The 13,964-nt window shown below is 33.5% G+C and overlaps 1 protein-coding gene across 1 annotated transcript in view; it reads right to left on the reverse strand.

Annotated features, from left to right (window-relative positions):
* The window catches only part of LOC149409421 (proton-coupled amino acid transporter-like protein acs), a 30,555-nt gene extending 23,129 nt beyond the window's left edge, over positions 1 to 7,426 (reverse strand). The window contains exons 1-3 of the mRNA XM_089649794.1: positions 7,386 to 7,426; positions 5,406 to 5,660; positions 4,428 to 4,578 (exon numbers count right to left, since the gene is read on the reverse strand). Of these exons, the coding sequence (XP_089505920.1) occupies positions 4,428 to 4,578; positions 5,406 to 5,660; positions 7,386 to 7,426 (447 nt within the window). The remainder of the gene's footprint in view (positions 1 to 4,427; positions 4,579 to 5,405; positions 5,661 to 7,385) is intronic.
* Positions 7,427 to 13,964: the final 6,538 nt, after the last annotated feature.

A 13,964-nucleotide genomic window follows, 5' to 3' on the forward strand; every position in this document is an offset into this window, starting at 1 on the left:
GATTTTTCTTTAGTGAGGCTGTTAGTGTGGAATACAATTAAAATCGGAAGTATTCTTTATCTTTATTATCTTTAGTTCGTCAAAGATTACGAGTACTTTATTATCGTAAGATAATTACAGTGAATGCCTTGCGGGATATAGTCCGTTTTATCACAGACTATCAGTTATTCTAACGAGGGAAGCAAGGGATCGGCTAGCATCCGCAGTTAACCGACATGCTGTATCTGTTATGTGGCATAAGTACCACCGTCTATCGAAATACCTTAAAAATACATTTAAAAAAAAAAAAATCGATAAACTTTTTATCAAACGTTCGATGCTATCGGTTATTCACAAATATATTCAATCATGTCTTCTTTAAAATGATTTGCATGTAACTGTTTCAAAAATATTTACTGTAACAATTATTTCAGTGCAGTTGAAAATATTCGCTTATTTTGCCTACTTTTGCGTATTGGTTACCTAGCCTGTTGAATGCTATTTATTCTATGATTTTAAGCGTGTATATGGGGCGCTGTGCGTTATAATATTTTTATCTTAAATTTTTAACAAGACAACTGTGCGTTATAATATTTTATCTTAAATTGTTAACAAGACAATTAGTCAGCAATAAATCGGTCTGCATAAACGCAACGTCAAAATATTTATTTACTATAGGAAAACGGAAAGTGTGAACGGTTGTAAGGTCTTTTAGATGCTGTTGGGCTTAAGTAGACCCTATAAAATAATCCCCAGCAATAAATAAGAAAAAATAATAATACTCTAGTGGGTAATCAATGACATATTGTTACAATTTTTACTTGTATTGGAAGGGCAGAGCGTGTCCGAAAATTGACACCAAAGCACAGCGTGTAAGTCCAGAAATGAATATAGCGGAAAGTTCAAATTGTAGTCGCGACAACAACCGATTTACAACATTGGTTTACAGTTCATTTGACAATTATTGATATAGTTTCACAAATTATTAACAAGAAATATGCTTCGAACATAGCGGAGTGATTCGAAATAATAATTATTATTATCGGGCAACTGGATAAACGTATTTTACCGCTTAGACGATAAAGCTGCTGCCACACGCAAAGCTCACATCAACAGATAATATAAAGCACAATAGCGCTCGCCATACAATCCCATACAGACCCGACATACGTAAAAAGATAACGCGCTATAAGTGTGGTTCTGAACTTCGCTAACCGAATTTATTTTACGTAACCGCTCCCGACGCGATATTTGAAAAGTTATGCGTCCCCCTCTCCGCCGTAAAAAGGAGAGGGGGTCATTTTAAATTACGGAGCTACCAACTAAGTTCCATGTTCCCTTTGACAGCCATGACATAAGCAGCCTAATAATGCATTTCTTATTTATTATGTTAGCTCATATCGTCATGTGTGCTAGTAAATTTAGAAACATAAAAAAACTTTATTTGGCAAACATACTTAACATATATTTAAAATATAAATACAATCAATATTTGAATTTGAAGTAAACAAATTTTCGCCCTTTCAAAATTAATCATATTTTTAATCTCAGTATGTTTATATGGTAATATCATTCGGTTTTTTGATAAAGTTGGACGGCTTGGACGAAAGTTGAGCTTATTTTACAATAATTTATTATATGTCGCTTTCGTCGATCGGCGTGCGAACTGCGAATTTCCTGATTCGACGGAGAGGTTATGTCAGGTTATGTGAAAATGCGCTATTTACGCGCAGATTGTTTAAAATGTAAAAAGTTTATAAATAGCATTTATAATTAAATAGTTGGCGGCTTCATCATCTGAGGATGAGCTGTCCAACAGATCCAGCAATAGGCGACAAGTATCATCCATTTCGAAAACGTGCTCAAGCTGTCAGTAAGTAAAGTTGTCACTTTGACAGATGAAATTATGTTCCTCGGCCGCTCTCGAATTCAACTGACCCCCTCTCCTACCATAGGAAGAAATATTTGATAGCGTCGTGTGTCGGTAGAAAAGATGATGCGCTGTACATTAACTTTTGATGTGAGCTTTGCGTGTGGCAGCAGCTTTAGAGTGTGGTGGTTTTTACGGTAAGATAACTGTTTCTGTTGTCGCATCGCGTGTCTTGGTGGAGCACAGATTTTCCTCAAAGGAGCTATTATTAGTCGACAAGGACAACAATAATGCATTGTGTTCTTGAGCTCCTGGATGTACACCGTTTACGGCTTACGACATAGAAGTTATGGACAGATAGAAGGATTCTAAAGAAATTCTTGAAGTTCTATTTTTACTTACTTCCAGAGAAATTGATAAAATATATTTAAATGTAGAAGAATTATTGAACATAAAGAGATTTAATTTACCCGACTGAGGGCTATGAGTAAAAACTTGATATTTAGAATTTGGTGAGAGTCGACGTAGAGTCTTTGTTTGTGACCCATATGACCCACTGGACCAATTTCGCTGAAGATTTCAAAGATGTTCTTATTGGTACTAGGAGTGTTTAGATAGTGGTTTTAATGGTAGACCGAGGAAGACTTAACGCTTTATTTCTTTACTGGAATGAGGTACCGAGTCGAAATAAAGTCGATATAAAGTAATTTTTCAAAAGTAAAAATGTGGATTTTATAATACTTTTTTTAATTTTATTTTTTTTATAGTGAATACCTCACAAGAGTCCCAACTGCTCCCGTCTGGAGCCATTGAGACTATGGCATCCCCAATTGGGGGATGTTGTGAGGCTGAAGGTAAGTGGGGAAGGGAAAGAGGAAGGTGGGGAAGTACCTGGCTATTCAGATCTAGTCACTAAACACGGCTAAAGCCATTTGGAGCAACGTTTCAATTCTGAATGGTGGTCTTACACCAGGGCGATACTGGTAGTATCTTCCACTCTGGAACGTGCCGCAAAAATACCTTATATTATTTTAATTAATTAATTGTGAAAATAACACAAATTAATCAAATAAAATTTATTTGCGCACGCCGGGTTCGAACCCGCGACCTTCGGAATGGCAGTCCAATGCGTTACCACTGGACTATGCCGGCCGTCAATAATACTACATAAAGTGAATGGTAGAAAAATACTGAAATGCCCGAGGAAGACATGGCACGAAGAAACGAATCAAACACTTATGTGTAGTCAAATTTGCGCACGCGATGAACGAAGAAAGGGGTAAGGATAATGAATGACTCGGAAGTGAATGTTAGAAGAAGTCGATGACGCCCGTAATACTTTTTAATTCTTTACAATAATATTATTACCTCCTTAAAAATGCATCTAATTGTCGGGTACACTAGAATTAACAACCTCAAAAACTTACTCCAAATCAACCCCGAATCAACGGGTACACGTCAGATAGTGTTATATTAAATACTAAAATGTCTGTAAAAAGTGCAATTTGAAAATCAGCCAATGCATTTTTGAACGCTTTACCTAAAATTTCAGGAAGTATGTACATCATGTTATATTATAGAATTTATTTTTTAACTATCCGTCTAGACACAGATAAATCATAAGTTGTAAAATAATAATGGTAGTAGGTATTGCTTAAATTACAATTTTACAAAGAGGGTATTTTGAAGTGCTAACATGTTATTAATTATGTGTTTACAACTGTCTTACAGATTTATAATCTCCAAAGCTTTATCATTTCAGCACATCAGTTTGAAAAGATTTTTCCTTTCGCGCGTAATAAATAATGATGCATAAATTCTTGAAAAACCCAAATTTAAAAAAAAAAAGCAAGCGACACAAAAAGCAAAAACACCGTAGTGAAAACAACTGAGATATCTTGCACACAGCAGGGGGAGAGGGTACGTAATTAACAAATTTGATTTAATTTTCTCCAATATGCATTTAGTAAACTGAAATAAGGACAAATGGAAAATATCGGCGTCTGAAAATATATTATTGTATTTTGTGCATGTCCTTCTTAAAAATGAATGTTGTGTGTTAGTTAGTTTTTGAGTTTTGGATGTTGAATAGTTTGTTTGACTTAGTGTTACGAACTGTTTTATATTACAATATGTAAATTTACCATTTTAGCATAAAAGCATTGTTATTCGCTATTCACCATGAGATTCATGCAAAACTAGCTACCGGTTAACTAGTTACCTCCCTCGTTTAATCGAATCCTTCGAGAACCGCAATTATAAATAATTCGTACTGTCTGTAATTTGTGAGTTTCTCCCCACGAGCAATTTCTTCCACGTTTAATATTCGCCGTGTAATTTTATCACGCGTAATTTCTTCCTGTGTAATTTCACCCCCTTATGTTCAATTGAGGAATTAGAGTGTGTATGATCGGTGCATAAACTTCTTTAAATTAGTGTGTCGCTGTCCTTGATTTTGAGAACAAATCACAAATTTTCAAAATTATTATTGGCGAATCGTTCCTAGATTCTACAATCCTTGTTGTTGTCAATAATTATTGGTCATTTTTTGATGAAGCCTTACGATTTTATAGCTTACCAGAATATGGAGACAGTAGATGCCTATTGCTCCGATTGCAAAAGTAGACACTGCTCCGACAACATATCCGGTCAAGGCGATTGCGTGAGGCATTGCCAGAATTCCAGTTCCCAGGCTGCTCTTCAGCAGGTGAACCAATGTCTCTCCATTACTGCGAATGTTCAAAATACAAATAAATGTCGGTTAGGCTTTGTTGACTGCTCAATCTAGTGCTCCATCTACTTCGTCATCTGCTCCTCCATCTGTGTTCCCTTTTTTTAAATCATCATCACCCTGATGTGCTTCTTTTTTTTTGTTTTTACATGACTTTTATTATGAACATTTAAATTATAAACAAAATATTTAATAATTGCTTCTGAAATTGCTCAAACTACTGTTCCATCCACTTCGTCATCTAATGCTCCATTTAATTCTTCATACACTTGCATATACTGCTCCATCTACTGTTTCACCTAACTTGAGTGTTAGAAAACTTCAAGCCGCAAAATAGATACAATTAATTCTTTAAAGTCTTTCTCCAATGCATCAAAGTGAGCAACATCAACCTCCAAGGTGAGCTTGGACACAGTCGGAGATAAAAACAGGAGTGAAGTAGTAGTGGTATGTGGAAATGCTTTGTTGATTTTTACCGACCCCACATTTTACAACTGACCAGTAACGACCTACAGTTTGTAGTGACTCACTTTTAAGAACAACCTTTCCAAAAATTATTCTGTTGTCCTTAATTAATATCTCCTAATATTATAAGCCCATACAAATTCTCTTGTTCACTGATTTGTAAGAATCATGGTGATAAGTGTTAATAAATGCAAGGCTTTCTGAAACATTGGCTAAATGAGAAGAAAGCATAATATGGCTCATTACACCAAAGATCAATTACCATAAAATTAAATTAATACGTTTACAGACTGTCCTAAAACGGGAAAATCTGCCCAGTGTCACAAATATTTCAAAAATGTTCTATGAAACAGTGCTCACGAAGTGGGATTCTCGACAACACGATGTTTGTATGGATCGTAGTCATCATTCTTCGGAAATGTTTTTCGTCCTCCTTTTTGGACGACTTCCTCTCCACCGATGTCCTGTTCCGGTGAATAAATTTCGGCGAATGAAACTATGCGGGTTTTCCTTCCAGGTCGTGCTACCGTTGACTGGCCACTTGTCTTAGGATCTTTCGAAGATTCCGCAGCTTTCGGAATAGTTCGCGATGGATCCGAAGTTGGGTTAGGCGGTCTGAAAATAATATTAATAATAATAATAATAATATTTTGATGATTTGTTTTTTCGCCGTTTTGGTGCAAAATCACTTCATGGACGCTTATAACTATTTATTTTTAATTTATATCTCTGCCCCGGTGAAATTATAGCAGAGCCCAAAGCATTTGGTTTGTTCAACCAAATATTTTGCCCAGCGTTTTATGTTGTTTCACCACAAATCTTCTGCTAGACGAGTGTTTTAAAGGTTCGTCAATGTACGGCCGTCCCGGCTCCAGATGGCGCAAGTAATTTTGGCGCCCCTTGTAAAAACCAGTAGACGCCGAGGTAGGAGATCACATTTATATTTTTATGAAAAATAAACTCTGGAGCAGATTGTACCAATAGCGCCTTCGTTGGATTGACCCTTCATCAATATACGTTTACATTTTAGCAAAAATCGCTCACGAATTGAAAATAAAATAAAAATATTGCAATAATAATCAAACCTTTTTTGCAAAGAAGAACTAGAATTATATGTTTATCTCAAATAATTTATTATTATCGATTTTTAATATTGCATAAAAAATGTGCTTGGACTAGGCGCATGCTCTACTTCAATAATAATATATAATATCGTGATGATTTTGAGTTCGTATTATTGATTATGACTGTTATGAGTAAGTAATTTTGATTTGGTTCTGTTTATTAATTTAATGAGATTTCAAAGGGCAGTCTCTCGGAGTGAACATTTATTGCGCTACAAACTCAACCTTGGCTGATATAAAATAATATATTTTAAACAAATGTTATTTTATATTAAAAAAAAACATTCAAAATCACTCATCTGAAAATCAAATATATTTACGATAAATACACATTTTACCATTAAAAAAAAACATTCAAAATCACTCAACTGAAAATCAAATATATTTACGATAAATACACATTTTACCATTAAAAAAAACGGTAATTTTTGGATAGGGCCTGACACGCTTATTACGAATATTTTTTAGAAAAAAACTTTATATTCGCCTTAATTACTATAAAAGAAAACTTTTTGCATTTCGGGCGGCGGAAAATTATGAATTTAAATTTTCAATTGCGTTAACCAAAATTCACTTCGCGAATCGACGCGGCGGCAATCAGCTGCCATTAGGTACGTCACTGTTATGTTGGTATCCCTGATACATTGATTTGTATCACAAACCATGTTACACAAACCTAGCGTAGCCGGTAAACTAGTTGAAAACTGGGATGTTTTTCTTGCCTTGACGCGAGCAGGCGTTATTAAGGGGCACTTTCCTTTGTATCACAAACCATATTACACAAACCCCGGCATCCCACGAAGATAGCAACGGTCGTATTTAGCTCTTGTTAATGCATCAGTGATACCAACATAACAGTGCGTTCCTAATGGCGTCGCGTTGTCGCCACATCGATTCGCGAAGTGAATTTTGGTTTTATGCAATTGAAAATCAAAATGCATAATTTTCCGCCGCCCGAAATGCAAAAAGTTTTCTTTTATAGTAATTAAGGCGAATATAAAGTTTTTTTCTAAAAATTATTCGTAATAAGCGTGTCAGGCCCTATCCAAAATTTACCGTTTTATATTTCATGTTAGTCGTGGTTAGCGATGGCGAATACTTTAAGTAATACCTACTGTTTAAAAGCCGAAAGGCGTTAATGATTCAAAATAATATATACATTACCTAGATGTATGTTTTATTAAAACCATTTATTTTTTAAATCAAAATAACTCACCTGAAAGTATTGACAGCATTGGAACTGCTTTGTAAATACATTTTTAAATCGTACGTATCCAAACAATATTCAGATTATTCAAACATTTTCATTAAAAACATTGAAATAAAAGAGTGTGTACAATAGTCTGGCAGTGTTCTTTTTGTCAAACTCGTCCCTACATTAAATATATGAAATATCGTTTCACCGTTAGTACCTACTGCATTTGTCTGATTGGCCAAGAACGGAGGGTTATTTGATTAACCTATCGATCAAGAGTTTAGAATTTTCTAAATTTTTAAATTAATTGGTCAGCATCCTATAAACAAAAGGTTCTGAATGAATACTTGGGGCAGGTGGATGGGTTTGTGTATTTGGGTAGTATGTTTATGAAAGAAGGATAGGCTGACAGATATATTGAAAGGAGGCTTAATTCAGGAAACTCCATTAACGGAGGACCGTACGCGGTTGGCGCTAACTAAAATTGAGTGCTAGAACCTACTCTGGTATATGGCAGTGAGGCGAGGAACACTCAAAGTACATTGAATGCTGTAGAAATGAGATACCTGAAGCGTATGTGTGTAAAGCCATGTATTATCGTGTGAGAAATGTGGATATTCGCAATGAATGCAACGCATAGAAGGCTAAGCTTAATTGATTGATTGAATTATTTATTAATTATTCGCACATATGGAGTCATAGAATAAATAAGAACACAATAAATGCCCTGAGGACGTTTTCGTGATCCAAATGTTTATACAATTGGGTCTAATACACAAATTTCAAATTTTTTTACGACATTTTTTCCGATCAGTTTCTAGTTTTCTTCTTTATTCTATGAGTACTAATTTATTTATTAATAAAACGCCCTGTTGGGCTTTTACATGATAAATATTTTACTGCATAATACAGTGACAAGAGAAGGTTTTTATTTTTTAAAAATTAACAAAAAATAACCTTCTTTTAGGTTCACAACATATCTACAAGAATACAACAAATATACGCAATCGCTCTTTGAAAGGAAGCTACAAGCCAAAAATGTGTATATTCTTGGTATACCTTATAACGTAGGTAATAGATATTAATATCGCTTGACAAACGGAGTCTAGAAACATTCGATTTCAGGCAAAAAAACTGGTTTTTATTTATTTTGTAAATAATTTTATAAGAAAGCAAAAAAGTTAATCCAGTGAAACTGTCACAGATAATCTTAGTTATAATACTGTATTTTTTTTAAGTTGCTTCCTTTATGCGTTCATAAATTTCTATTGAAAAAATATATTTTTTAGTGGTTTACATTTATATTTTTTAGTAAGTAATTTATTTATTTATTTGTATTCTACTCAAGCAAAACGATAGGAAACCTTCAATTTAACTAAAGCATATTTTTTGGTATTCATAATGTACCCCGATTCGTTATAAAGATTAATCAAAATGGTGATTTGGCATTAAGCTTCGCCTTAAATATGCTACATAAAAATGTCATTCAGTTATCTCTTGAACACAGGCAAACTTATATTAAGTGGTTCTGTAATATGGGGACCAGTGGATTTAACTTACTCTCAAATGATAGAGAAAGTACAAAAGAAGTTTCTGAGATATTTATATCTTAGAGACTTCGGATATTATCCCTGGTTATATCCATCAGCCTTTTTGTCCGGCATGCTGGGTATTAATAGCCTCACCGATAGAAGGAAAACTGCTTTGCTGATAACAGCATATAAACTTCTAAATGGTAACGTCTGTATTCCCGATATTATAGAAAAATTTGAGTTTTATGTCCAGGACAATTATACAAGAGCGCGCAGGCACAGAACCTTTGTCGTTCCAAAATGCAGAACCAACTTACCATTAGTAATGCCGCTCGGAAAAATTATTATGTTACTAAATTACCTGTCCCCTGATATAGATATTTTCCAACTTAATATTCACCAGTTCAAAAACGCTATTATTACTTAATAAATTAAAATAAAATGTATGTTTATTATTGGTTATGTATAACTGTAAATGTGCATTTAAAATAAAATAAATAAAATAAATAAATAAATAAATATGACAATGACACTGATTTGACACTTACATGTTAGATAAATTTACATGAATATAATTTACATAATAAATGGTACATATTGCAGTTGTTTTTTTAACTTAGAGATAATAAAAAATTAATGTATTTTTATTGATTGAACACAACCGGCATAAATAAAATTATTACAAATAAAAAACCTTCTTATTTGTAATTAGTATTTATTAATAACGTAGATGACAGCACAACTTTAGCTGGCAGCCACTTGTCATAGCACTGATTTTATCTGGGCTTTTTGAAGGTTTTCAAAGTAAAACCATTGTGCTTCACTTTCCTTAGATATACCAATATATATCTAATATAAAAATTCTTATGAGATAATAAAAAAAAATAAACAACCAATAAAAAATAAAATGTTTTTCATCATTTTTGGCCGAACGCAAATGTAACCGTCAAACCTTAGATATAATAATAAGGACGGGCTGTTTCGGAGAATTTGAACAAATCATCAAATTTCAACGTTAATTTCCGGGTTCTGTGAAAATCCTATTCAAGTTCTGTTATTATATCATTATAGGCTAGTTGCTTGACTAAACTGAAATTAAAACAGAACTTGAAAAAATCTCTCACAGACTTTAAAATGAACGTTGAAATTTGATGAATTGTTCAAATTCTCCGAAACAACCCGTCCTAGCTGTTTAAAATTATTTGAACAATTCGTCAAATTTCTAAGTTTAATTTCAAGTTCTGTGAAGGTTCTATTTTTTATTATCAACATATATTATTTTTTTACAGGTGTTTTTCGAAATCTGTCTCACTAGGGTATACCTGTGTCGAGACAAACGTATTGGATACATAAATTAGTATTTACATATTATTTGATACATGCATAACTAAAATATAAATTATAAAGTTATATACATTTTAAACCGTGAACACATCGGAAGAAGGTGTAGGATATCGTACAGGGATAGCAATATTATAAATGTGTATGGAAAAGTATAAAATATTTAGTGAAATAATAAATGAAGTTAATATAAGCAGTATAACCTAAGATAACATATATAACAATATATCATTACATTAAATGACAGAGTTATTATTCAGTTTTGTGATGCCCCTGGCCAATAATGATATAATAATAGAACTTGAATAGAACCTTCACAGAACTTGAAAACCTACGTAGAATTTTTAAAAACTAACTAACTAACTAACCATCACGCCGGTTCCCCGCAGTGGTAGGCAGAGAGGACGGACCGCCAAACAACTCGGTCTTGGCACACACTCCTTGCCTCATTCACATTCATACATCGTCTCATACATACTCTTCTATTGTTCTGACTCTTGACATGGCCCGGCTCAAGTATCTGATTCACTTGATCGTTCCATGTCTTCCTCGGGCGTCCCCGACTTCTGCTACCATTCACATTTGCATCGTATATTCTCCTTACACTCCTTTCTTCGCTCATTCGCTCTACATGCCCAAACCATCTAAGCGTCCATTTCTTGATCTCACTCATTACGCTTACATCAGCCTTGCACTCTTTGCGGATCTCAACATTCCTCACACGATCATACATGGTTTTACCACATACGCCTCAGAGATCTCATTTCAACAGCATTCAATCTACTTTCATCCTTTCTTTGCCATTTCCATGCCTCACTTCCATACATCAGGGTAGGCACCAGCACTCCATTGTGGACTGCTAACTTCGCTTCTTTGGACAATGTTTTGTTAGTGCCAACTGCGTTCAGTCCTCCATTAATGGAGTTACCTGCATTTACTCTTCTTTCAATATCTCTGTCAGCCTTTCCGTTTAAAAACCCGAACTAAATGTTTCATTACCTTCTTTTTTGCAACAAATAGAGTTTTCTCATTAGGTTCTCCCGTGCCAAGGATTACATTTACATATTTAAATTTAGTATTATGGATAAAATGAAGTTATTATAAATACAATATGTAGAATTTTTATCTGAAATAATTATAAATTTATGAGTGATGTTTTGTAGTGAAGTTCAGTGGTTTCGAAATCAGCGTGTATTTGGAGTATATTTTCTATTCCTGATCTCCCTATGTATTCAGTTTTTTTCTTAATTTGAGATTCACATGTTATAATATTGTTATGAGTTTTGAATGAGAGTGGGATTTTATTGCAGAGTTTACCAGTGTTGCCAAGTTAGTATATTATATGCTAAATTTGGCATAATTACTCCATGTTAAGCATAACTATTATGATTTTAGCATATAGCATATTTATTTGGCTTATTTTTACAGAAACATGAAAATAATGTAGTAAGCCATTTACGTCAACGTTGTACTAACTTCACACTGAAACTTGTGACAGAACTACGTTCGAGAAAACCCTTCAGATGATATCCATGTTTTCAGTCCAAGATACTTTACGTAGTAAAACCATCCATTGTAAAAATAGCCCAAGATTTCCGACTAAATGAATCTACGATTGAAAAACTGGTGTCTCAATGGAGAAACATAGTTCACATTAAATGGGAATCCTTGACTTCCACTGTAGAGTTTTGGAATGAAGTCATGCAATATAAAGATGCAGCTAATAATAACCCCTTCGGTGATTTATGTCAGTTTGCAATATCTATTTTAACATTGCCGCATTCAAATGCGGACATTGAACGTGTATTTAGCCAAATGAGTCTGGTCAAAACAAAACTCCGAAATCGTTTGGCGGTGAGAACCCTGAATGCCATTTTGTACGTGAGATTTGGCCTAAAGAGAGCAGGAAAGTGATGTTACTCTTACACTGTTCCTGACGAAGTACTACGCTGCATTGGGACCAAAGAAAGTTACGACTCCGTCTCTCAGCCTTCCACATCAGCTGCTGTTAATGAAGAAGAAGAAGATGAAGATATTGATATTTTATTTCACTGATTTTATTTCTAAGTTATGTTAGCTTTTTTTGGCATTCTTTAAAGTAATTTAGCATTTTTCTGGCATATTTTTCCCATCACTCTAGCATATTTTGAAGTAGTTGAGTTGGCAACACTGGAGTTTAGACCATAATATATTAAGATTTTTTGACCAAATGTTGTATTTGTAGTCGCTTCTTGGAAATGTTTTTGACCCTGAGATCTAGTGTTTCCAATATTTGTGTTGGATTAAATCTAAGTGTTGGGTTAATTCATTGGAATTTCATTACTTCAAGACAGAAGGAAAATCTCTAGAACGGTATTTTTCCAATAAAGGAAAGCTTGGTAAGTGGTTTGCGATTCCGAATATGCATTACTTTCTTTTTATAGTAAGAATTATATAAATTAAGGGCACTTTAATTAAATAAAATATTTTACAGAAGACAATACCTACTACAATCTTGAAAATAACGTGACCTAGGTTGGTCAACACAAAAATAATTACTCTGAATCTGAAATCCCAGAACTGAAAAATACTTTTATTGAAGAAATGCATCATAAAGTTTTTTATAAAAAATTTTATCACCTGTACAGTAATGTTTCATACGGTGACCGGATAAATCTTCACAATGATAATTCATCACATCTTTAAAAAGTTATATAAAGTCATGGAAAGTGATGAAACAAAAACTTTACTAACCGGGTTAAGTAGGTTAGGTTAGGTTAAAAAAAATAATTATATCAACTTTATATCACTTTTTAAAAGTGTGTTGAATTGTCACTGTGTTGAGTTATCATGGAACCGTTTCATGCACAAGGTGTCTGGTGCTAAAGTGCGGTAACTTCGGGAGGTGATACTATGATAAATGGAATTTTAAAAAATTATATATTTTTTACTTCTGCCATCACGTAGAATCACCTCCAGAAGTTTACCCCTGGATCCCTTATATACGCAATATCTGTAAATAAATAATATGTTAGATGAATTTAAAAAAATACATCAGATCTTACGATTCGCACTAACCACCAAATATTCTTAATTTAATTAATATAAAATTTTGTTAATATTAACAGTTAATTAGGCATGAATTTTTTTGTACTTTATTTTTCACGCTTGGCCGAGGTGGTAATAATTTTTTAGCGAGTTACCTGATAAAACCGACACACTGACAAAACAGAACATTGTAAAATAATACCTTTATGTACCTACCAATAAGCAGCACAGCAATTTAGAAAAAAGTATTCTCGTATCTCTTACCGGGAATATATGTATAATAAAATTCCTTCACTAATGAAACTGTTTGTGTTTAGGCAGTACAGATTCAGAAAAAAAAATCCTAAAATCCATCATCTGATAATAATTTATTGAGACTTGTTTTCTCTTCGTTTTTATTTCTTTTCTCGTCCTTGTAAATTGATATTATTATTTTTCAAATAATAATTTAATAAAAGAATTACTAACTGTAATATTGCCCAACGTGATTAGTTTCTTAGAACCTGGGATTGCCTAGTTAGAAAACAATGTTGAACAGACCATAATGTAATCACACTTATATTACCGCTTATGACGCACGAATATCCATATTCTTATGTTCGATTACAATTCAGTGTTTACAATTCTGTATAGTCTATATTTTATATTAAAATGGATTCAATAAATATATAATATTCAATTTTATGAGGGTTAACTTATG

The sequence above is a fragment of the Hesperophylax consimilis genome, chromosome 31, assembly GCF_061612785.1.
Source record: "Hesperophylax consimilis isolate HC1 chromosome 31, BYU_Hcon_1.0, whole genome shotgun sequence".
In the NCBI taxonomy this organism is placed as follows: domain Eukaryota; kingdom Metazoa; phylum Arthropoda; class Insecta; order Trichoptera; family Limnephilidae; genus Hesperophylax; species Hesperophylax consimilis.